The sequence below is a fragment of the Chrysochloris asiatica genome, unplaced genomic scaffold, assembly GCF_000296735.1.
Source record: "Chrysochloris asiatica unplaced genomic scaffold, ChrAsi1.0 scaffold00108, whole genome shotgun sequence".
In the NCBI taxonomy this organism is placed as follows: Eukaryota; Metazoa; Chordata; class Mammalia; order Afrosoricida; family Chrysochloridae; genus Chrysochloris; species Chrysochloris asiatica.
In genome coordinates, this window is record NW_006408626.1 from 7,812,092 (window position 1) to 7,838,628 (window position 26,537).

Consider the following 26,537-nt stretch of genomic DNA (forward strand, 5'->3'; position numbering starts at 1 on the left):
AGTATATTGAATAATCTTAATCAATACCATAACTGAAATACATCAAATCTTTTGTCTTCTTTTATCACCCTTCACCTTTCATATGCATATAATGTGATAGAGAAGAATTTTGCTTCTAGAAGTCAGGAGCATCTTAACAACCAAAATGACATCTTTGGGTTCTTATAATTTTAAGGAGGTCCTTTGTAGAAGATTTTACCAATGAATTTGTGTACATATCTCATCAAATGATAAAATTTTTTTAAAACTCAGTTTTCTTTTCTATACAATAATAATATTTACATAATAGGATTATTATTACACCATTTCTTTTTATGAGATTAAAATGAAAACAAGTACAAAGTCAACAAATATTAGTCTTTTTCTCTTCATTTGAATTTTTAATATGAGGGGGAGAAAAACATGATGAGTTGTATTTCTTTAGCACGAAGTGTGCCAGTAAATATAATAGACATTTTGTCTCATGAAGATATCACTTTCATACATCACTTGTGGCCTGTCACTTTTTCTTTATAATAATATATTAATTGGTCTCTATTGTGCATCTGTGAGTAATCTAGATGAAAAATGATTCCCACTATTTGACAAAAAGAAGAAATGAGATCTAGAGAGGTTCAATAAAACCCATATTTTTCCCAAAAAGCAATAACTTTCCTTTCTTTGCTTTAAAACACTTTTATTATTTCCTCAAGCTATTTGACATTAAAATTACAACTCTTCTACTTTGAAAGAATTCTAGCTTTCTAAGATCTCGTCAGTCTTTTATTCATGCATTTACTACTGGGTCCCTGGTTCCCAGTCATTTAATGTATCCATTGTGGCATATCCATCAGCCTTCACTCTCTCCTCAAGTTGGTTAATCACTAGTCAGTACTAGTCAAGATTATTCATCATCACAAACATATACCATTAACCATAATTACTTGATCTTCCAGAGTCTAATTCTTCCAAATCAGAAGTATTAAAGCATCCATTCTGAGCTTCAGAAAATATTTATTTTCAAGATCTTAAATGAATTTAAAAATGCCCAAGAAGCAAAATCATTTTAAGTATGTTTCAGAGAAAATAATTCAGTTATTAACTATAAAAATATTTGCAATTCTCCATATATTTAAAAAGAGATCACACTTGAATTCTACTTTCAGCAAAACAGCTATCAGCAGCTGAAGAGATGATTGTTATAATCAACAAGCCCAACTATTCCCTAGAGAACCTTCCTATAGGCTTTAATGTTCTTAATTAAGTGTGACTGGCCCTGCCCTTCACCACCAACCCTAGTTGTATTACTGCAAACATGATGCTATATGCTAAAGCTGAAGTTGGGGAAGTACAGGTTAATGAATAGATTATTTTTTAGTTAAATATATTTAACAGTTAAGATTTATTGAGTCCTTGACTAATGCAAATGGTTAGTATTCTTGATTGCTAACCTGGGTTAGTGTAGTGGTTATGAATCAGGTTGCTAACCTCAAGGTCGGCAGTTCAAAACTACCAGCTGTTCTGTAGGAGTAAGATGAGGCTTTCTGTACCATAAAGATTTGCAGTCTCGAAAGTCCTGTGCAAGGTCACTGTGAATCAGAACCAACTCCACGGTAGTTAACAACAACAAACCTAAAAGTTGGAGGTTCAAGTCAATCCAAAAGGATCATGAAAGGAATGACTAGATTATTCAAAATCCAGCTATATAAAAACCTAGGGAACACAGTTCTCTTTTGACATACATGATGTCACCATAAGTCTAACTGATGTGATAGCAAATGGTTAACTGGTGAATGAAGTTACTGTGTTAGGTGTTTTGAGACATATAAAGATGTTCAAGAGGAATAAAATTCACTCAAGAAAATAATTGGGGGAAAATAATGCATGAGCAACTACAATTTATTACAAAGCTGCTGGAATGTTAAAGACTGACAAAATGAGTATTACATAGTTATTATCAGAGATCACTGGGGAAACTGTTTTGGTAGACTCTTTAGAAAAAGAACTAAATGCATCAATGCCTAGATTCCTATGCTTGTTAGCATTCTCCAATGATGTATTTTTAATCTGAGCAGGTTTCTTGAAGGTTGTCATTGTTTTTATGCATCACTGAGTCGAATGGTTCATAAGAACAGAACAGGAACACTGCTTCTTCCTGTGTCATCCTCATAATTGGTGCTATATTTGAGCCCACTGTGGTGGCCACTACGTGAATCCATCTTATTAAGGGTCATTCTCTTTTTGCTGACACTACAAAGCATGATGTCCTTTTCCAGGGATTGGTCATTCCTGATAACATGATAAAGTATGTGAGATCAAGCTTTCCCATCTTTGCTTCCAAGGACCACCTGATGACGCAATGGTTAAAGCACTCAGCTAACAATGAAAACATTGGTAATTCAAACCCACCAGTCACTTTGTGGGAGACAAATGTGGTAGTCTTATGGGGTAGTGCTAGTCAGTCATATACAGCCACTATGAGTGGGAAACAACTCAATAGCAGTGTTGTTTTGTTTTATACAGTTTTGTTTCTTGATAATAGTCACATAATTTATTTTGAATGCGAAATATTTTTAATTGCAAAAATTGCTACTTAACCTCATGTACTTGAGTTCCTGTATCCAATACTTACAAAAGCTATGAGTCATATAGAACTCATCGTGCCAATTAAAAGAATATTGCCATCTATGACAATTATTGAAACTGTACACATAATGTCCCTAGACAGTGACCACTATTTTCTAACTGTGATTCAGAGACATGCAGCTTGATTTCATAACTAACTTAATAAAAAATAATAATTTTTAAAATCTCCCCAGGATCTTCTGAAGGAGGTTCATGAGATGGATGGAGAACAGTTTTAATAAAAGCATCTGAGTCTTCAGCTTTTTTCCTAAGGAAATAAGTGACTAAGCAAAAGTGAAAAGAACCATGAAGTCATTTAGTTACTTGAATCAGATATAAATATCTATATGACATATAAATTTATCAGCATTCAGGTATTGTGACTAATGTTTGAGTTCAGTTTACATAAATTTATATTATTTAGATAGAATTTCCAATGATTTTAGGTAATCATGATCTGTATACAAATTGTGCAAACCCTTTGCTCATATATGTATTCTAAAAACTTTCTACAAGTTGTTTTCCATGTGTTCTTAGATTGCCTAATACATATTACCCATTTCTCAATCATTCAAAATATCACACATTTCTCATACTCCTCCTCAATTCTTTACATATTAAACTTGATGGTAATACAGCCTTTCAAAAAGCAATTAATAGCTCTATTTTAAAAAGTAGTTGCCATTGAGTTAATGCAGACTAACTGCAGCCCTGTGTGTGGCACAGTAAGTAGAACTGAGCTCCACAGGGATTTTATTTCTGATATTTCAATCCATAAGTTCATAAAATTCATGATTATTAATATTTCAACCACCTGGGCAAAAGCTTATATTGTAACTGCTAAATTAAATGTCAGTATCTTAGCTTTGACCTTTCTATGACAAAGAGAAATTTTAGGTTTTATATAAGTGCTTATAAACTATTGATGAAAACAGGAATTCCAAAATCTTGTTTGTAGACCAATAACTAATAAACATGCAATATACCAAATACTTACAAACAGCTCTCATATTGAAACGAGGCATCAAATAAGGACATGAGTAAAGGCTGACAGTCATCAAACAGAAGGAAGGATATTTGTAATGCATGCCAAAATGTCTTTGCACTTAATAATATATTGACAATTAAGGATTATGGGCTAAAATCTGGATCAGTGTTAAAATGGTGATGGTGGTGGTGGTGGTGGTGGTGGTGGTAGTGGTTATGTGCCGTGGAGCAGATTCTGACTCAGAGACCTTGCACAGCATTTCTGAGACTGTAAGTCTTTACAGGAGCAGAAAGTCTTATCTTTCTCCCTTGGAACTGCTGGTAGTTTTGAACTGCTGAATTGTAAGCTTAGCAGTCTGATTTGTAACCACCATGCTACCAGAGCTACTTTTAAAAATAGTAATAAAGTCTAAATGGATTAATAACTACTGGTTGAGTTAAAAAAAAAAAAAATTAAACACGAAGTCCTTGGTAAGCAATCATATGAAAGGATTGACTTTGCTACTATATAAATAGGAATGCACCCAGATGTTTGTAACATTGACTACAATGTCAATCTTTTGAGGCGGAGATGACAGTATCCCTAAAATGCTATGTATTTAACAAGGGTGGCACTGTGAGTTAATACACTGGATTACAAACTCAGTTTGAACTGCAAAGTTGGCAGTTTAAGATCACAAGCTGCTCCTCTGAGCCCTATACAGGGTCGCTATGGGTCAGAACCTACTTGACAGCACTTAACAACAACCTCAACAACCTATTTTTAATACATGAAATGTAGTGGCTCCATAGGATAATCATCGGACTGTGAAGCACAAGGTCAATGGTTCGAGCCCACCAGCTGCTTTACAGTAGAATGATTACTATTCATAATAAGATTTATAAGTTTCAGGCACTTTAAATCCCTATACTGGGTCACTATGAATTGGAACCAACTCAATAGTACTGGCATGGTGCTGTAGGATAAACACAAGACCACAAGGTCAGTCTGAACTGAAAAGTTGGTGATTCAAACTCACTCCTCAGAAACTGTACACAGAGTCTCTAGATGTCAGAATGGACTCTACAGTACTTAACAACACCAACTAGCATTACATAAATTATTTGCTTATTTTCTAGTTAAATTCTCACATACACCTACAAAGTTAATGATATTTCTTAAATAAGAAATTTCATTAATTATTTGAGGATCAGCCATCTCCTTAAATATTGTTGTTGTTGTTAAGAGCCATCAAGTCGATCCCGACCCATAGCGACCTGTGTAGGGTTTCCGAGGAGCACCTGTTCAAATGGCTTTGCAGTCTGGCACATTAACCCACAGCATCACATCAAGACTCCTTAAATATAGGGGGTTATAAATAATTAACATTTTAGTTCTAGGCAGGCATTTACGGATTCTTTCATAAATCTAATAGAATCCACTCAGAAAATAGTGATTACATTCAGGTATCTACCAAGAGGACATTAGAAGATATTTACTTCATAAATACAGTATGCTTTCTAAAACTTCTCAAGTCCTTTCAAAATCCCATAGGATAAAGTAAAAGTGGGAGGTAATGCATTTAACCATATCATTAATATTGCCTATACTACATTTCATTTCCAACACTCGTCTGTCAGTTTATAGTCCTATGGTGGCTTGCATCAGGCAGTGATTCTGGAAGCTATGCCATGGGTATTTTAAATATCAGCAGGGTCACCCACTGTGGACAGGTTTCAGCTAAGCTTCCAGATGAAGACAGACTAAGAAGGAGGAGAGACGGATTACTAACCAATATTTAGCTACTGAAAACCTTAAGAATAGCAGTAACTGTTAGAACCAGAATATTGTCAGATACAGTGCCAGAAGATGAGTCCATCAGATTGGAAGGCACTCAAAATAAGACTGGGGAAGAGCTGTCTCCTTAAAGTAGAGTTCACTGTGATGACTTGAATGGAGTAAAGCATTCTGGACCTCCATTTCCTGATGGAGCACAACTCAAAATGAAGAGAAACAACTGTAAACATTCATTAATAATCAGGACAAAGAATGCATGAAGTATGAATCTAGGAAAACTGGAAACTGTCAAAAACCAAATGGAATGCATAAACAGCAATATCCTTGGGTATTAGTGAACTGAAATGGACTGGTATTGGGCATTTTGACAATCACATGGTTTATTATGCTGGGAATGAAAAACTGAAGAGGAATGGCATTGCATACATCATCAAAAATAATATATCAAGCTCTGTCTTTAAGTATCTGCTGTCTGAGATAGAATAATATCCAGACACCTACAAGGAAGACAAGTTAATACAACTATTATTCAAATTTACACACAAACCACTAGAGCCAGTAATGATGAAATTGGAGAGTTCCACCAACTTATTCAGTATGAAACTGATCAAACATGCAATCAAAATGTATTGATAGTTACTGGTGATTGGAATGCAAAGGTTGGAAACAAAGAGGTAGGATCAGTATTTGGAAAATACGGCCTTGGTGATAGAAATAATGCTGGACATCACATAATAAATTTTTGCAAGATCAATGACTTCTTCAAATACCTGTTTTAAACAAATAAAAGATGACTATACCCATGGATTTAGAAAAAAGAGCACTGCTGATCCGTCTGAGAAAGTCAAAGTAACAGAGGTCCTTATTTTGACATAATCATGTGCAGATGTGAGTTCAGGAAATGTTGAAGGTTTTTTCTACTATGAAGTGATTCTTTTAGTGAAAAATCCAAAAGAGAGAAAGACAGAATGGAGACATTAACAGGTGACTGGGTCAGCAGATGTGTTGGAAGCCACTCCTGAATATAAAAGCCCACCTATTAAAGATTTTTCAATTACATGAGTTAAGAAAATTCCTTTATTCTTCTTAGACAAGATTGTATGTGGGTCTATTATATGTATATTAAAAGCAAGCAAAGCTATGCTAATTAACATGTGCTGCTTTGTTGTTGTTGTTTACTTTCTTTTGAAGGAAATGAATGACTCTAATATGGATTGTTTTCTTCCTTGTTGTCCCAACATTCAGTAATTAAAAGGATCATAATTCTTTTTCTTGAGGATTCAGGAATACAATTATGATTGTTCATTATTGTCCTATTTTAGAGTACAAAAAACATTACTACTTGAATCTCCAGTAAATTGAGGCCACTATAATTTTCAATTTAATGATAACATAAGCTTTAACTTTTCTAAAAGAAAGAAATTAACCCTAATTGAATTAAACTTAATAATATTTCTCTACCTTAATACTTTTCACTCAGAAGTTTGCTTAATTTCTTCAAATTCAGTTTTTGCTCTTATCCTAATTTTCAAGTTTATATCAGAACAGAATTCATAATTTATTCTATCCTAAAATTTCAATTACTGTGAATTCTTCATGAAACACATTGAATTATTCAAATGACAGATATATGCTGAAATAATTTGTACATTGTACTATTTTCTATATTACACCATTAGCATTAAAATATACAAGTCCAGAGTATAAAAAACTAGGAAATTAATACTTTAAAAAAAAGGTGACATATATCCATATATGTATTGATATTGGCATAGATATAAATATAAATATCGATATAGATACATGCCATGTTCCTTGAAAATCACGATTACTCTTGTTTTGCAGTTACCACTGGAGGCATTGGGTACTATCCCAAGACATTTAGCTATAATAATCAAAGGCTACCATAACAAACTCCAAAAGACTACCTAGATTCTTCCGTTTCACAATTTATGAGATATTTCTGTAACAAGTGAGTTTTTTATGGTATATAGATATAGATATATAATATTTTTTTAAGGATACACACAAGTTTGTTTTAAGAGCATTTTTTGGAATCTGAACCTAAAATTAATCTGCTACCTATTGATATCGTGCTCTTTGTTCCTGTACTTCTAAATGTACTTTGAAAATAGTACCATTCAAGACTCTGAAAATAGTACCATTCAAGAAAAGTATGAAAAAAAGCCAGAATCTCCTAATGAAAGTGAAAAAAAAAAAAAACCAGAAATCAACATTAACAAGGACTTAAAACTTTGATAGAAAACTCTATCAACAAAAGTGATACTTCTAAATATGGAATCTTCTTGAAGCAGGTTTATAGTGACTTTAAAAGATGATTATTTTTAACAAAGATACAAGTGACCCAAAGAAACAGACACAGATTAAAATACTGGAACCCTGAACTTCACAAGTAAGATTAGAAAAATGGATTGAGTGCTTGCTGGGAGGAGTAGCTGAGTAGGGATAGTGACAGAGAGACACTGACTAGTAAACAGCCAGTCATATATGGCTTGAGCATCTTGAACTTTTGTGAACAGCTTTGGTGACAAAAGTAGCCTGAAAGAACAGATTCACACAGGCAATGGGAAAGATGTGATTCCTTATTCTCCCTCATGCTCCCATGGTGAGCAGAGATCTAGCCAGCTCCCACACCATCCTCTATCCCCAGCACAAACCCTGCTTCCAGGGAGTCTGAAACGTGGTTGTAAGCAATTCCAGTGAGAGGCAGGGGCTGGCTGTGCCAAATTGGTGGCTGGATCAGGTGGGATGGGTTCCAGATCTACAGAACCTTAAGAGTCACCAGACTAGCATTAGTCTAGCAGAAACACTTAAAAAGAGCTACCCTGTGGTCCTAACAGACACTGAAACCAACTCTATCAAGGACCTCCATGAACTACTTCAGTATTGAGTGCCCTGAACACAGATTACACCTAGATCTGTAAGAATTTCATCTGATACCAGGAGCTCCACTGCCACATCATTTCCACACCCTCCTTGTGAACTCCTTGACTGGAGCCTCTAAGAGTTTTCTTCCTTCTGGCTGCAACAGCTACACTGTTTTACTTCTTTTGCTGTTTTGTTTATTTATTCTTTCTTCTTCTCTTTAAAGTACCTTGAATTTTATCCTATCTTCACTTTTGTTTTTCCTTTTTTTCTTCTGTTTCTCTTTTCCTCTCTTCATTTTCTTCTTTGTCCCTTTTGATCTTTATTTTCAACTCTCTACTCTCTCTTTTCATCTTCCCTCATTCTGTATTTTTTTGGTTTTATTTATTTTATTTCTTATTTTTCTCATCTATAGCTCCATTCCCATGTCCCTCTTTTCTATTTTTATTATTATATTCTTTTTAATGGTTGTTACCTTTACAAAAAATTCATCCTTTATTTTTCCTTTTCTTTGTTGGTTGTTTGTTTATTATATTTTGTTACTTATGTATGTATATATAAGGTGTTTCTCCTCTTCCACACCTGATAGGAAACAGCAACCATGCGCAGAAAGCACAGCCACAACTGTAGCCTCTAAAGCTCCACCACTGGAAAAGAGTCAATACCAGCTCCTATACCAGCTGATCAACATTAGATAGCAATAAAAAGCAGCAAAAGCCACCACAAACTGAGGTATATGAACCATAAATTCAGAATGGTGCACATGCTTCTATTCTCTCAGTGCACCTAGAAGAGATAGTTGGTGAAAGCCTAAGATCACATCAATGTACCATCATCAACTGAATACAAATATGGCAACACCACAAAGTCACAGAAACAACAGACAATTTTAGTTCACATGAAGAAATAAGAAAGAATGGCTCAGACAAATAACCAAGAAGCAGAGTCAGAAAATGCATCTTGATTATTTATATGAGCTGTTCATTCTTATTTTCTTATTTACCTTCTTAAAAAAAGGTAATGGAACTTACTGAAATAGGACTTAAAAGGATGATATTACATCACTTCAAAGGATTGACAGAAAGATCTAGGAAAGCAAAGAGAACAATAACAACAACCAAAAAAGCTTTAGAAGAATTCAGGAAAACACTATACAAACAAATACACAAAATCAATGCAAATTTTGAAATAATATAGAACCTGAAATTAAAAATTCAGCGGAGTAATACTAAAAGATTACAGAAATGGACAATACAGTTAAAGGAAAAAGAATAAATTCAAAGAAATGAAAGTTCTAGTTAGTGAGCTTGAAGGTAAATCTCTCACGAGTATGCTACAGGAACAACCATAAAAAATCTGAATAAAACCTGAGATTTCTGTGGAAAGCCACAAAGAGGAATAATTTATGGGTGACTGGAATTCCAAAGCAGATAGAGGTAATAAAAAGCACAGAGAAAATTGTTGAAGAGATATTGATAGAAAACTAACATCATAAACAACTAGAAGATAAGAATAGAAGAAGCATAGTGAATCTCAAATAAGAAAGTCACCAAGACACATCATAATCAAACTTTCCTAAACCAAAGAAAGGGAAAACATTCTGAAAGCAACTCAGGAAAAAAGAAAACTTACCCACAAAGGAGACTCAATAAGACAGAACTGATTTCTCAGCAGAAATCATGCAGACAAGAAGGCAATGGAAAGCCATATACAAAACTCCAAAAGAAAAATGTTGCTAATCAAGAATCATATACCTAGCAAAGCTGTCCTTCTAATACAATGGTGAAATTAGGACATTTGAAGAAAACATAAATTAAAGGAATTTCTAGTAACCAGACCAACTTTACAAGAAATGTGAAAGGGGATTATTTGAAATGAGAAATTGAGAACCAACTATAAGGAGACAATAACCTTTGTTTAACATAAAAAACAACAACACCCAGTACTCAATCCAGATATAAAAATGTTTTAAGTAAAACAAACCTTGTTGTTGTTATTATATTCCGTGGAGTCGGTTCCGACTCATAGCGACCCTGTACAGGGTTTCCAAGGCTGTAAAACTTTATGGGAGCAGAAAGCTTCATCTTTCTCCCGTGGAACAGCTGGTAGTTTCGAACTGCCAACCTTGCGGTTCACAGCCTGATTCAGAACCACTACGCTACCAGAAAACAAACCTCCAAGACCGAAAATAGGGGAACCAGAGATAGCAATGTATAATGACGTCAACTACAAAGTAAAAAGAGGGAATAGTATAGATACAGAACTTCCAAATAGTGAGGACGTCAAATAGATTTCAAGATAAAACAGACTGCTTAAATGGGGAAACAAAATTAATAAATTACAGGGTGATGTCAAACAAAATGAACACACCTTCACATCAAAATAAAAAATATGAGAATCATAAAGCTCTAGTAAATATAAATACAATGAGAAAATGAAAAGAAAACTTAACAATATGAACTCAGCACAGAAAATTATAGGGAACAGAGAAACCGGCAGGACCCCAATAAACACATAGAGCAAAATGACAGGAATCAATTGTTACCTATCGATAATTACACTGAATGTAAATGGATTCAACTTATCAGAGACAGAGTAGCAGAATAGATAAGAAAACAGGATCCTTCAAATGCTGTCTACAGGAGAAAAATCCTAAAGATGGAGACAACTAAATACCTATCAATAGAAAGATGGTTAAACTAACTTTGATGCATACACAATGTAGTACTATGAAACTCTGAAGAATAATGATGAATCTACAAAACACCTCTCAAAATGAATGAACCTATACGGCATTATACTGAGTTAAGTTAGTCAATCACAAAAGTATTAATATTTTATTAGCCGAATGACTTAAAAGTTAAGGTAAGGTTTTCTTGATAAAATAAACATTCTATGATGGTTATAGGGAGTGGGGAGGTGATGTTAGTGACAGGGTAGAGAGTAAACACATGTTAACCTGGTCACAGGGCAGGCAATCAATAGCAAGAGGGAGGTTAGCAGAGTTAAGATGAAGCAGAAGACACAAGGAGGAATGCAAGTGTTAAAGTGAATATAAATAAATATTGTTAACCTATGGCACATAGAGGGGATTGTAATAATTCTAAGTAAGTGTTTGATTTGTTGAGTGTAAAACTGATTATTTACTCTGTAAAGATTCATTCAATTCACAACAAAAAGTTTAAAAAAATCATACTTACAGAGATTGCTGTTCTAATTGATATGATTAATATATTTATATTCTATTATACAAGTCTTGATGTGGAGTTGTAGGATAAGGACTGATCACCACAAGATTAGCAGTTCAAGATCAGTGTCACTATAAGTAGGAACCAACTCAACAGCACTTAACAACAACAACAACATTCTATAGTATTGTTTTTGTTGTTGTTAATTGCCGTCGAGTCAGTTCTGGCACACAGCAATCCTGTATAGGGTTTTCCGATAAGTGGTAGGTGACTTTGAACTGCTGACTTTGCAATTCAAATCATCCTTGTGGTTGAGTGTTTCTCCTACAGCACCAGTTCTATAATATATACATGGTAAAATAAATGTTATGTACATCAAAAGCAAATATATATATGTGTATATATATATATATATATACACACACATATATATATTTGCTTTTGATGTACATAACATTTTAACATATTTATACACACACACACACACACACAGAAATGAGGGGAATGATTTTCAATTTCTAAGCATGTATATATATAGATAATACATGCTTAGAAATTGAAAATCATTCTACCCATTTCTGTCTCAATATGACTTCTTTTTACATTCTTTGGAACAAGAGATATTTCATTTCTTTGTCTCTGCCCTTTTCTCTTACTTCATATAAGACTATTAAACTATATTTTTCAAATCTACAAGACAGAATGACATCTCACAAGACAAAAATTACTGGAAAAAAATCTACTTTGATTATTAAGTTCTATTTTAAAAAAGGAATAAAATATTGGCTATCTTTTATGATCATTCACTTATTAATGCTGTGTGCCATCAAGTTGGTCCCGACTCATAGAGACCCTTTATAGAGTTTCCAAGGCTGTAAATCTTTAACAGAACAGAAAGCCTCATCTTTTTCCCACAGAGTGGCTGGTGAATTCGAACTGCTGAACTTATGGTTCAGATGTGTAACCCACTAGGCCACGAGGGAATCTTAATTTTTTAATGGTTAAAAAAAGAAGAAAAAGAGACTGACAATTTAAGGCATGCATTAAGAAGCTGTTATGTTTGTGGGCTACAATTAGTAATAATAAACCAGGCGTCTCTAGGCAAGCTATAGTCAGCACAATCTCCACTTTCAGTAAATGAAGATTTTAAGCTTAATTATACATTTATGAAGAAAACACAATCCTACAATATTTCCTCTTCAAAGCTTAAGAGTTTCATTTTAATATCCCATCAACTCCCTTGAGGAGCTCCAACCAACATTCTTTGATGAAAACTACAATCTCTGCATTGAAAATATACATATGAGATGTTTTCTATTTTAGCTCTTGTCATGGAAACAGAGTGTAGTTCTCTGTGGATACATTTTTACAGTTAGTAACAATAATTTGATACAGTCAGAAAAAAAAATATCCAAATTCTTTTTAAAGTTGAAAACAAAACCTTCAAATCCACAGTTTTTAAATCAGCTCAAATGTACACACACAGGATTAAAGGATATCAACAAATTTTAACTCAATATAATACTGTAATTTCACAAATATATCAACATGAGAGATACATGGAATATACTCATGTCTACTTATTCACATTAGAAATTATAACTAGTTTTTTTTAAGCACTTAAAAAAAAGTATTAGACATTTTATTAGATTCAGGACTACAATATGCATTTGAAACTCAAGAAACTGAATAAAAGATACTTTGTATAAGTCTACTGAACTATGTTTTTCAAATCTACAAGATAAGGTGATATCTCAAAAGAAATACAATAATTCTGTAATTTGGTCAGCCTCTCTATTATACAGTTATAAATATAAATACAATTACTATGCTTTGAGAATTTTTCATTGTTGTTAAATGCTGTAGAGTTGGTTCCAACTCAAAGTGATCCTATATAGGTTTCTGAAGAACAGCTGGTATGTTTGAACCACTGACCTTTCAATCAGCAGTCCAGTGATTATCCTATAATGCTACAACAGGAATCCAGACATTCTAATAGTGACATTTATATCTAATTGCAGATTCATATTACACAAGTCATATACTTAGAGTCATATGATAGTAGAATATGATTGTTGTAATCAAAGTGATCATATTTAATCAATTTTAAAGGATAGTTGGTAGTCAAAAGCAGTTACTATGAATTAAAATGGCTAAAAAATGAATTTAAATAGCTTATATCATTGAAGTCACTACAGTTTAACTACTCACACCACTATACAATGTAGTTAAAATTTATAATTATAAAGTACAAATATCCCTGCGTTGTTGGACTACAAACCGTATTAGGATTACTAGCCTTGATTTCACTGTTGCTGTTGTTGTTGTTAGGTGCCACTGAGTCATTTTGGGCTCACAGAGACCCTATGGATAATAGAAGGAAACACTGCCAGGTCATGTATCATCCTCACAACTCTTTTAAATTTAAGGCAATTGCTGCTGCCACTGTGTTAATCTATCTCCTTGGGGCTTCCTCTTTTTTCATTGACTTTGCTAAACAAGATATCTTCTCCAGGGACTGATTAGTTCTGATAATACGTCTGAAATATGAAAGAAAACTCTCACCATTCTAGTTTCTAAGGAGCATTTTGACTGTACTTTCAACACAAATTTATTCTTATGGCAGTCCATGATACTTTTAACATTCTTCTCCAACACCATCATTCAAAGACATCAGTCCTTCTATGGTCGTCCTTATCTGCTGTCTAACTTTCACAAGAATATCTACTTCAGTATACTATCGTTGTTGTTATTGTTGTTATATGCTGTGGAGTCGGTTCCGACTCATAGCGACCTTGTACAGGGTTTCCGAGGCTGTAAATCTTTACGGGAGCAGAAAGCCTCATCTTTCTCCCGCAGAACAGCTGGTAGTTTCGAACTGCTGACCTTGCGGTTCCCAGCCTGATTCGTAACCACTGCACTACCAGAGCTCCTGTATACTATGGTCTACTGAAAACACCATAGCTTTGATTAGGCACACCTTAAGTCCTCAAACTGACATCTTTGCTCTTCTACGCTTCAAAGAGGTCTTTGCAGCAGATTTGCCTAATTCAAAACATCATTTGATATCTTGACTAATACTTCCTAGAGTGTTGATTATGGATCCAAACAAAATGAAGTACGACAACTTAAATCTTTTCTCCGTTTATCATGACATCTTTTATTGGTCCATTTGTGAGGATCTTTGTTTTTTTACACTGAGGTACAATCTATGTTGAAGGTTGTAGTCTTTGAGATTCATCAGTAAGTTATTTTAAGGCCTCTTCACTTCCATCAAGGAAGATTGTATCATCTGCATATCACAGATAATTAATGAGTCTTCCTTCAATCCTGAAGACATGTTCCTATGAAGAATTCTTAATTTCTAGGCTTTACACAAATGCTGCTCTATTCTGAAATTTAATCTTCTTAAGACACATTTTCCAAATATGTAATGAGAACAATGACTTACTTGTTGGTATATTATGACAATAAAATCATTTAAATAAAAACTCCATAATTTGATGTATGCCATGGTAGAAATTGTCAGGATATTGTAGATATTGTCAGGAGGGACCAGTCACTGGAGAAGGATATCATGTTTGGTAAGGTGGAGGGTCAGAGAAAAAAAGGAAGACCCCCAACGAGAAGGATTGGCCAAGTGGCAGCATCGATGGACTCACGCATGGCAACAATAGTGAAGTTGGCCCAGGATTGGGCAGTGTTTTGTTCTGCTGTGCAGAGGGTCGCTATGAGTCAGTACCGACTCGATGGCACCTAACAACAACAACAACAATGGTAGAAATATACATTCATTTTTAAATAACATTTAAAAACTCTGTACTTACTAATTTTCAAACCATAAGATAATTAAAATAACAAAACATTTTTTTCATTTGGGAAAAACAATAAAAGGACTAATAAACAGATAACTTTTGAGGAATTACACAAGCAGAATTAGATCATTTGTGGTTTTCAGGTGACACATATACAAGAGCTTCAAAAAGTTTGTGGGAAAGTAGAATCGAGAGAAAATGGATTTTTTCTATGAACTTTGTGAAGCATCCTCATGACAGGTAATTTTTGTTTTGCTGAATTCATTGTTCATACTGTATTTTTAATATAGACAACATATAGCATTTGAGGTACCACAGGAAATGTACTGTCGATGATATAATTGACTAGATATGATATGTATCCAAATCATATTTTATAACCTGATTCTTCTATATATAGTTATAATCATGTGTTGGACAGCTAACTGAAAGATACAAAGTTAAAATCCACCTGCAGCATCCCAGGAGAAAGATGAGGCTTTTTGCTCCTGTCAAAATTTGCAGCTTTGGAAACATGATACAGAGTTGGAACTGACTCAGTGGCACATCGTCCCTGATTATACAAAAATATCTATTGATAAAACGCTAAAGAGAGTGAATTCACCTAATAACATGTTTAGTGCTTCTGTTTTGCAAACTAGTTTTCTGCACAGTACCTGGAGTTTTAAAAGCTTACAAGTGGTCATCTAAGGCATAGCAATTTGTTTCCATTTGCCTGGAGCAACCAAGGAAACAGAGTCAAGAACGAGAGTAGGAAATAGAATGTGTATCTAATTATAAACAACTGTCTTTTTTGCCATGAGCACAAAAGAACTGGATGGTGCCGATTACTCAACATTTTGAGCATAGATTTCACAGAAGAATCACAATAAAAAGGAGGATAATGTAAAACAGAATTTCAAGTTCTCAAGGAATCTAGATTTTCTGGAGAATTTATATCTAGTTGGGTCATTTTGTTCAAAGTCCACTGCTGTTTCTATTGCCCTGAGATAGTCTTTACACCTGAAAACAAAAATATTCCCTGAAGGCTTCTTAAAAATCAAACCATATTTTAGCTTACCTAATGAAAGGAACTCTGGTAGTATAGTGGTTACGAATTGGGCTGCGAACTGCAAGGTCAGCAGGTCGAAACTACCAGCTGCTCCGCAGAAGAAAGATGAGGCTGTCTGCTCCCGTAAAGATTTACAGCCTTGGAAACCCTATTCAGGGTCACTAAGGAGCTCTGGTAGCGTAGTGGTTACGAATCAGGCTGCGAACCTTAAGGCCAACAGTTCGAAACTACCAGCCGCTCCGCGGGAGAAAGATGAGGCGTTCTGCTCCCGTAAAGATTTACAGCCTCGGAAACCCTGTACAGGGTCGCTATGGGTCGGAACCGACTCGACGGCACTAAACAACAACAACAACAATGGGTCAGAACCTACTTGGCGGCACTTAACAACAACAACAACAATAAGGAATGATGAACCTGAGCTTTACGCTGCTTTAAAATCTATTTATGTCGTATCAGGTGTATTGGTGTTGCACTATAGGACAAGTACTCGACTGCTTACCATATGATCAGCAGTTCAAACCCACCAGCTGTTCCTATGTGGGGTCACTATTAGTTAGGACCGACTCAATGACACTTAATAATAACAATTTATTGTATACAATGGACAACAGCAACTACAAAGATTAGATCGAATTCTTAAAGGACAATGAACTTATACAAATGTAAGAGAAACAACTCAAAAGGAGGATGAGAATAGTTTTTTGACTCAAAGAATATAATAAATGGCACTGAATTGTACATGCAGAAACACTGTATTCTTTGTGAGATGTATTCTCAACAACAAAAACTAGATTATTTTAAAAAACAAATATAAAATTAATACATGCCCTTGTCTCTTATCAGAGACTAAATGTATTCAATAGTAAGCTATGTGGAGTTCTTTCATGAGAATAGCAAATAATGAATTTTAAATGGCCAAAGAATTGGTTCAAACTTATGATGGTTCATTGAGTCAGGGAATTTATTTTTAAAACATATTCTCCTTTTATTATTTTCCTGGGCATTCTACAAATGATTCTATTCTAGTGTTTTTCCTTTCCCTTTGAGCTCTTCTTTTTACACAGGTATGTGCCCCAGGTAACACAGTCTATGATTGTGGAAATATTCTATAATCTGTGTTGTCCTTTATAGCACCTATGATAAGTGATATCTATGTATGTGAATCATGGATAATGGTACTTATAAATTCTAACTTTAAAAATTTTTAATTTTTTTCAGTTAAATTCACATAGTAATTCTACATATTACTTCTTTTGAGCTCCAACCTCATATATCCAAACACCTACTTACAATTTTCACCAAAATGACTTACTGTATACCAAAACAATATGTCCAATAAAAAACTTATTATCATTTCCTACAAAGCAGCCCTGCTGTGAGCTAATGCATCATACTGCAAAGTCGTCTGAACCTCAAGGTTGGTGGTTCAAGCTTACCAGCTGCTACCTGGAAACCCTATAAATATTGACGGAATTTAATAACAACAATTAATTAATAAACAGTCAATAATATCAACTTTACTCAATCTACCACTATTGAAATAGTCTTTAACACTTCATTGCTCTTCATGTCTCATATCCAACAAGTCATGAATCTTATCATTCAATCCTATAAATGTCTCCTAAATCAGTCTGTTTTCTAAAATATTTCATTATTTCTCAGACATTACTAACAACTCAATTTTTTAAAGAACTCTCAGGGGAAACTTAATGCTACTAAGATAAAGTAGCAACTTCTTTAATTACACATATAAGACTTTTTGCCATCTGACCCTTTCAAATTTTATTTCCACCTTCATTTCTTACTAAATCTGATTTTCTGCTCTCTCTCCCACATCCTGATTTTCTACCTTCAGTTTAAACTACACGACACTGCTAATGTATATTGTAGGAGTCATTGAGTCCATTCCAATTAATATAAACACTATGTACAACAGAACAAACCACAGCCCAGTTCTTTCTCATCCTCACAATTGTCATTATATTTGAGCCCAAGTTTCAACTACTGTGTCAATTTGTCCTGTTGAAGGTCTTCCTGTTTCACTGAGCTTTTATTTCACCAAGCTTAATGTTCTTCTACAGAACTTGTCCCTCTAGATAACATGTCCAAAGCCTATGAGATGAAGACTTGTCATCCTTGCTTCTAGGGAGTATTCTGGCTATATTTCTTCCAAGATAGATGTGTTGTTATGGTAGTTCAAAGTGCATTCAGCATTCTTCACCAACACCATTATTCAAAGACATCATTTCTTTTTTTCTTCTTCCTTATTCACTGGTATACTTTCACATGCATATGAAGTGATCAAAAATGCCTTCACCTGACTGAAATTAACCTTAGTCTTCTTGTAGCATCTTTGTTGTTGTTGTTTTTTTTAACACTTTAAAGAGGTCTTTTTCTCTAGATTGCCCCAAATGCAAAGCATCATTTAACTTTCTGACTTCTGTTTCCATTTGTATTGAATATGGATTCAAGCAAAATAAAATCTTTGACAATTTCAATCTTTTCTCCATTTATCGTGATGTTGCTTATTGATCCAATTGTGAAGATTTTTGTTTTCTTAATGATGAGGTGTAACTATACTAAAGGTTTTAGTCTTTGATCTTCATCAGTAAATGTTTCAAGTCCTCTTCGCTTTTAGCAAGTTGTTGTTGTTGTTGTTATGTGCCGTTCACAAGTTGTTGTTGTTGTTATGTGCCGTGGAGTCGGTTCCGACTCATAGCGACCCTGTACATGGTTTCTGAGGCTGTAAATCCTTACGGGAGCAGAACGACTCATCTTTCTCCCACAGAACAGCTGGTAGTTTCGAACTGCTGACCTTGCAGCTCACAGCCCAATTCGTAATCACTACGCTACCAGAGCTCCTTAGCAAGTAGGTTGTATAATCTGCATACTGAAGGTAGCTAATGAATCTCCTTCCAATCCATCTGTCACAGTTTTAGTCATAATTTTAGCTTCTTTGTTCAGCATACAGAATAAATAAATATGATACAAGGATACAACATGATACACACCTTTCCTGATTTTAAACCTTGCAGAATCCCCTTATTCTGTTCAAACTAATGTTTCTTAGTTCATGTATAGATTTTACATAAGTATTCTGGAATTCCCATTCTTAACACTGTTCTTTATAGCTTGTTATGATCGATACAGTCAAATGCCTTTGTGTAGTCAATAAAACACAGGTAAATATCTTTCTAATATTCTCTACTTTTAGCCATCATTCATATGACAATAGAAATTGTACTCCTCATTTCACATTCTCTTCTGAATCCAGCTTAAATTACTGGCAATTCCATGTAGATGCATTACCACAAGTACTTAAAGTTGTCTTTAGCATAATTCTACTTATATGTGATATTAATGGGATTATTTGATAATACTAGCATTCTGTTGGACCACTTTTCTTTGGAATGGGCAGAAATATGGATCTCTTTCAAATAGCTGGCCAAGTACCTGCCTTCCAAATTTGCTGGCATAGATTGGTAAATTCTTCAAGCATTGCATGTGTTTGCTGAAACAGCTTTGTTTGTATTCTAGCACTTCCTGGAGCCTTGTTTTTCACTTCCTTCAATATCATTAGTTCTTGATCATATGCTATCTCCTGAAATGCTTGAACTCATATACTGTCTCTCCCTCAAATCACTTGCTTTTCATAATCTCCATACTTTAATACATGAATATCCCTTTGCTATGAGCACCGTATCTTCATCTTCTCCATATGATAAGTTCGTGAACAAACCTCAAATGTCACTGATGATTTTTTCTTTACCTCAACTGTTGTTACTGTTGAGTCAAGTTCTACTAATACCAATCCTGTCCTAGGCACAGTTAAAAGCCCCATTTTCTTGCCTCCCACATTCTTTCCATATTATTATCATCTCTTTTCACATACTATCATGAAATTATCTGTTTACCTGTTTGCTTTCCCCACGGAAATCTGTGTATTAATTGTTTGCATTTTTTTTTTACCCCAAATGTCTTGCTCCATACTAGGCTGTTAGAGGCTTACTAGAATATTTTATTGTTATTAAATGTGGTTGAGTCTGTTCCAACTCAAACCCCCTTTTGGGGGTTTCTGAGGAGCAGCTGGTGGGATTGAAGCACTGAGCTTTCAGCAGACCAATGCTTATTATTCTACAGCACCATACCAGAAAGCTTAAAGAAAAATGAATGTGCTCAATTTTGAAGAGTTAGAAACAGAGCTAGAACACTCCTTGGAATAGGTGGAGAAATAAGTCTATCAAAACATGAACTATCATGTTTTTTTTATTAATGAATTGTTAATTGTTGTGGTTGTTAAATGCTCTCAAATTGGTTCCAACTCATAACAATTCTATGTAGGGTTTCCGAGGAGTGACTGATGGATTTGAGCCATCAGCCTTTCAATTAGCAATCCAGTGCATATCCTACAATGCCACACTAGAGTGCTTAGATTAACAAAAATGAATCTGCAAGATTTTAAAGAATTAGAAACAAAGCTAACATATTCTTAGGTATAGATGGAGAAATAAGTCTATTGCAAAACATGAACTATAGTGATTTTTATTTACTTACTAAGGTATTGAATCAGGTAGGATTTATATTGGTATTTAATTCATGTTTAGTCTTTGAAGGTATTAGTTAGCTTGTATATTGTTGTTGTTGTTATGTGCCGTGAAGTCGTTTCCGACTCATAGCGACCCTGCACAAGGTTTCCGAGGTTATAAATCCGAGGAGCAGGAAGCCTCATCTTTCTCCCGCGGAACAGCTGGTATTTTCAAACTTCTGACCTTGAGGTTGCAGCCGGATTCGTAACCACTATGCTACCAGATTGCTATTTTGAAAAAGGTAATTTTTATAGATAACAAAAATAGCTAACATATTTGCCATGTGTTTTAAAATTCAATAACCTTATACTGATAGTTAAGAGTCCTGTTGTGGCACTATTGGTTAAGCACTGGTCCTCAAGGTTGGCTTGAACTGCAAGGTTGATTGTTCAAACTCACCAGCCATTCCTCAGAAACCCTATACAAGATCGCTGAGTTGGAAACGACTCCACAGCATGTAACAACAACAACAACAATATACTGATAATTACTAGTGTTTTGATTAATTACATGTTCTGACATCAATATTAAGGTTCATTTGATGTTATATCATTAGGTTCCACATGCTTTAGTTCACAAAGAAAATTCCAACATAAATTAAAATAAAAAATAAGTCCTCACTAAACACAACAAAAACAAAACCACAGAACTATATTAAAAAACTACTTTCAAGTAGTACTACTATAGTCACATCCCATATATGAATATGATTGAATTGTACCCCCCAAAGAACATCCTTGAAGAGCACAGTTAGTATGGATTGATTGTATGGTATAAAAATTATACCATATACCACATAATATTTTCATATGCACATCATTTTATTTTTATTTAGCAGGAAAAAAAATTAATTCCTTCATATTTCTGGCAGCATAGTGGTTATGAGTCGGGCTTTTAATTGCATAGTCAGTAGTTCGAAGCTACCAACAGTTTCATGGGAGAAAGATCAGAGTTTCTGCTCCCCTAAAAATTTGCCGCCTCAGAAACCCTATACAGGGTCTCTATGAGTCGGGTCCAATTCCATGGTACACCACCACCACCACCACCAGAGACAAAAGCTGAATATCAACAAACTAAGGAATAGAACCATCATAGAGAGAGAAAAAATAAAGACTCCATAAGAAAAAGAAGAGTAGGAGAAGAAAAATGTGGACTTTGCATACCATAACAATCTATTTAACAATGTATTTTAAATCATCTAAGCACTAACAATAAATGACTATCTTTTCCAATACTTAGAAATTACAATCTAGTTTGAAATAAATCATATTTGCCATGTATGCAGAATTACTCACTTAGAAGCTATAACGGATTGAATTTTATCTAGTTAATGTTGTTTTCTTTTAGTTAGTTGTTGTTGTTGTTAAGTGCAACCTTGCATAGGGTTCCAACAACCTCTGATTAGGTGTCCAATTCTTACGGTATAGCACCACACGGTGCTGTATCAAATATACTCTTTCATTAAGAAAAATAAGGAATAACATATCTTCAATATTTCGATTAATTCTAGTGTCTTGGAAATTCTTTAAATTAACATAGTAAACTAATATGTATAATCACTCTGTTTTATCATTTTATGAAGTGTTTTTTGTCTTTTATATCTTTCTGACACAACTGACAGTGCTAGAATTTTTATCTAGTTGGGTCATTTTGTTCAAAGTCCACTGCTATTTCTGTGATTACCACATTACTATGTAGAATACAAGTATATTAAATAGTCTATGGAATATAATAGCAAATGGCTTGTATGTTCAGCCACTAACCAATAATTGTAGATCTAAGTTCACTTAGATATGCCTGAGAAGAAACGTTTGGTGATCTACTTCTAAAAAATATGCCATTCTAAACCCCACAGACTATTTTTCTACCTTGATATAGATTTACCATAAGTTGGAAATCAACTCCAGAGTAACTGTTTTGCTTTGCTTTTAATGCTTACATGATATTGTTAATGGCAATAGTATGCTTAGAAAAATAAAGTCTTCTAATGTCCTCAACTTTACAAAAATTACATTTTATACTCCGTTTTCACACTCCTTTTTCATCTGCTGTATTCTAGCATCTAATTAGTTTAGTTATATGCTTTTATGTCTGTTATTTTGTTTTCTTTAAAGTAAAAGTGAAATTTAGAGACGGCATCTAAGAGCCGCCTTTGAAGACTGCAGCACTGATATATTTTAATGTATAACATACATATTGCATTTCTCAAGAAAAATATATACATGACCTTTTTCAACCACACAGCATTTTAGTGAGGAAGAGTATTATGAATGTACTCCATTTTGATATAGAAAATAAAATGAATTTCTACTAAATAATACAGCAAGTAGATAATGAAGATAGAACTAAAATCCTTCTCCTTAATTACCAGTCAGGTGCTCAACTCAAATTCTTTATATTTAATAGACTAAACAAAACAAACAAAAACTAACTGCCATCAAGTTGATTCTGACTCGTAGCAACTGTACAGGACCAAGTTGAGTTGCCCCATAGGGTTTACAAATCTGTAATCTTTCCAGATGCTCACTGACAAATCTTTTTCCCTGGGAGTGGCTGGTGGATTTGAACCACCAATCTTTCAATTAGCAGTCAAGCACTACTAACTGTTGTACCACCAGGGCTTCTTACTTAATAGATACCTTCAGTATATTATTGATCAGAGAATGTTTTTGTCTTTTATATCTTTAAAAAAATGTAGCTGTTTAATATTTCTTTTCATGATGCCACAAGTTGTACTACTGTTGAAATGAGTGAAATTTGTGAATCATGATTTCTTCCTTGCCCTATTTCTGCAACATAAATGCTTACCATTAGACCAACATTATAAATAAGAAGGGGCTGCAAAAAGTTCACGTAAAAATTTCATTATCTTTTAATTAACATTTCCATTAATTTTTTGAAATCTCATTGTAGCTGTGGTTATTAAAAAGTCACAGAATACTTGTTTCTACATTTAAGTATTTTTACATTTTTTTTGTATAAGTGGAATTCCCCCAAATAGCCACTTAAAGGACTAGCTAAATATCTCTTTATATATTAAACCTACTTGAAAACTCATGTAGAGTAAGACAGAAATATGCATCAATATCTGTACAAATTTGCCTTCTCGCTAATGAATCTTGTTTTCTATTTCAGACAAAGTACTGACCTCTTGTATGAGTGCAGACTATGTTCAGTGCTCTCCTCCTTTCCTGAACCATCTCTTTTTCCCATCATGTTCTCAGTAGTTGCATGTAGCTCTTAAAGCATGGTCAAACCTCAGGTATCCAGAATCAGCTTTGCATTTGCAACTCTAATAAATCTAAAAGCCTAGCATTTTCCTTGGTTGAGAATTTCACATAGCTGGACACGTATTATCATTAAATGTCACTGAGTCAGTCCCAATAGTGACCCTGCAAAGGGTTTCTCAGAAGCCACTGGTAGGTGTGAACTGCCAACCTTGCAGCTGTTGTGGTGGATGTTAAGAACCATTGAATAGGTTCTGCCTCACATTGATGCTGCACAGCATAAGCTAGTGAGTTTGAACTGCAAACTCTGTGGTTCAAACCAACCTTGAGGTCCAATGCTTTATCCTGCAACACCGTACTAATCAGTCCTTATCCTACAGTGTCATACCAGGACTCCAAGAGGACACTTTCATTCCATTTTAAGTATATTTGATGTCAACATTGTCTGAAATTTCCCTTAATACAAAATTCTTGATTGTATTGATGCAGAATGAATCAGAAAAAAAAAAAAAAAATGGAGAAAATGTAATTTTTCTGTTGCCCTAAAATCCTGTATTTTACTGTAAGCAAATGAACAACAAAAACCCTTAATAAGTCTAAGCATCAAGAACATATAGATGAATAGAAAAAATATTATTTTACAAATTCTATTACAAAAAAGGCAGATTAAACTGAAAACTAGCAAATGTAAAAATTCATCTGATGTCAACTGATATCAGAACATTACATTTGTTTTCTTACTTTTGCCGTAATTTAATACTTAATTTTGCCATACTATAAAATTTACTGCTAAGAAAATGCAGCAAAAATTGAAAATATGGATATCATCAATGAAAAGTTTTCTTATTATGGACTCATTATTTTTATTTTTACATGAAGCATATTTTTATTGAACTAAAAAGCATTCCAAACATGAAAACTTAATATTGAAACAAAACTATGATGACGCAGAAATTCAAACACCCATATAATATTGCCCTCAGTGTAAACTGAAGAGTTATGTTTAGAAATATATCACAATAGTGCTTTTAGATTAAAGAAAAATAAATTAATTTTTTATTAAATATTGTTTTAGTAACCAAATCATCAGTATAGATCTGTAGGACATTAGATAAGTAGCTAATTATCTTTACTCTTTAGTAAAAAAGTAAGATGTACTAAAACTTTTTACATCAAAATATGTGTATTTCTTTAGAATGGTATTTTCCTTTCTCCCAATCTCCTACCTTCTCTTCAAGAATGCATTCTCCCCTTACCTTGGCAATGGTTTCATGAAGGTTGAAAGAAGAATCCATTTCTTCAATTTTTGTTGCACATTTAGGGAAAAAGGCCTCAGAGAGGAAGCTTGGACCCTGTGGCAAATCAGAAAGGAAACATTTAAAATCCTTTATTGATTTTGTTCTTCAAGTGCTTATTGGATTTTCTTTAAAGATTCAGAAGGACTCTAAATTGCTATAAGGTTTTTGTTGATTGCTGGACTTTATTCTTCTGATTCAATTAACCCATCACAGATTATTAATAAATTAAGAGCAGTATTCTATACATCTTAGCATTATATGTATGTAAAAAGAATATCTCCTTAGTCAAAAATGATAATTACTGACATTTTGAACATTTTTTCTTTTTACCAGATGTATTTTTATATAAAGTTAAGACACCTTGAGTACAAAATTCAGATATGAAAGCTCTTCTCTATGTTATGTATTATATGATATTTTTAAAAACTGTCAGAATGGAATGTTTTTGACAAATACGATTACCAACTAGAAAAGCCTACACAAAAGTATGCATGATATTTTAAGTACTTCAAAACTAACTTCAAAACAGTTCTAAGATATAATTGCTTTGTGACTTTATATGCTGCTGATAACACACTGTAGCAGACCCTGTGTGTTATGATAGTTGAAATGATCCAGAAATATTATAATCACTTCATTTTGTACTTGCAAGCATAGTCATGCTTCAGTGTGCAAAAAGACATGAAATGCTAGTACTAATACTATGTTAATCAATGTTTTCGTAGTTGTCAACATCAATATCTCATGAAATATTCTTCAACATATAAATATAGATTTTACTTGAAAACCTGAAGGAACTAGAATATAGAAGATTTGAGATAAAATATGAATGTGGATGGATGGAAAAAAGTTAGATAAATAGATAGGTAAATATCTTTTCAAAGGCTATCATGAGAAAGATAGATTCATCCCTCTCTACATGAATGAATCACTACTACAAAGCAACAGATTCAGTTTTATTAGAACCATTTACTAGAGCTCTCTATTATTAAAATACAGTTCTGGTGTGGTGTTGTAGAATAAATTTTGGACTGTTAACCGAAAGGTTGGTGGTTCAAACCCACCAGCTGCTCCTTGAAAACCCTATAGAAGGTCTCTCTGAGTAGGAACCAACTCAA

General features: G+C 33.9%; 1 protein-coding gene across 1 annotated transcript in view; it reads right to left on the minus strand.

Annotated features, from left to right (window-relative positions):
* NAALADL2 (N-acetylated alpha-linked acidic dipeptidase-like 2) overlaps nucleotides 1-26,537 on the minus strand; it is a 1,210,105-nt gene that overhangs the window by 266,234 nt on the left and 917,334 nt on the right. The window contains exon 11 of the mRNA XM_006867720.1: nucleotides 25,378-25,473. Coding sequence (XP_006867782.1) covers nucleotides 25,378-25,473 — 96 coding nt within the window. The remainder of the gene's footprint in view (nucleotides 1-25,377; nucleotides 25,474-26,537) is intronic.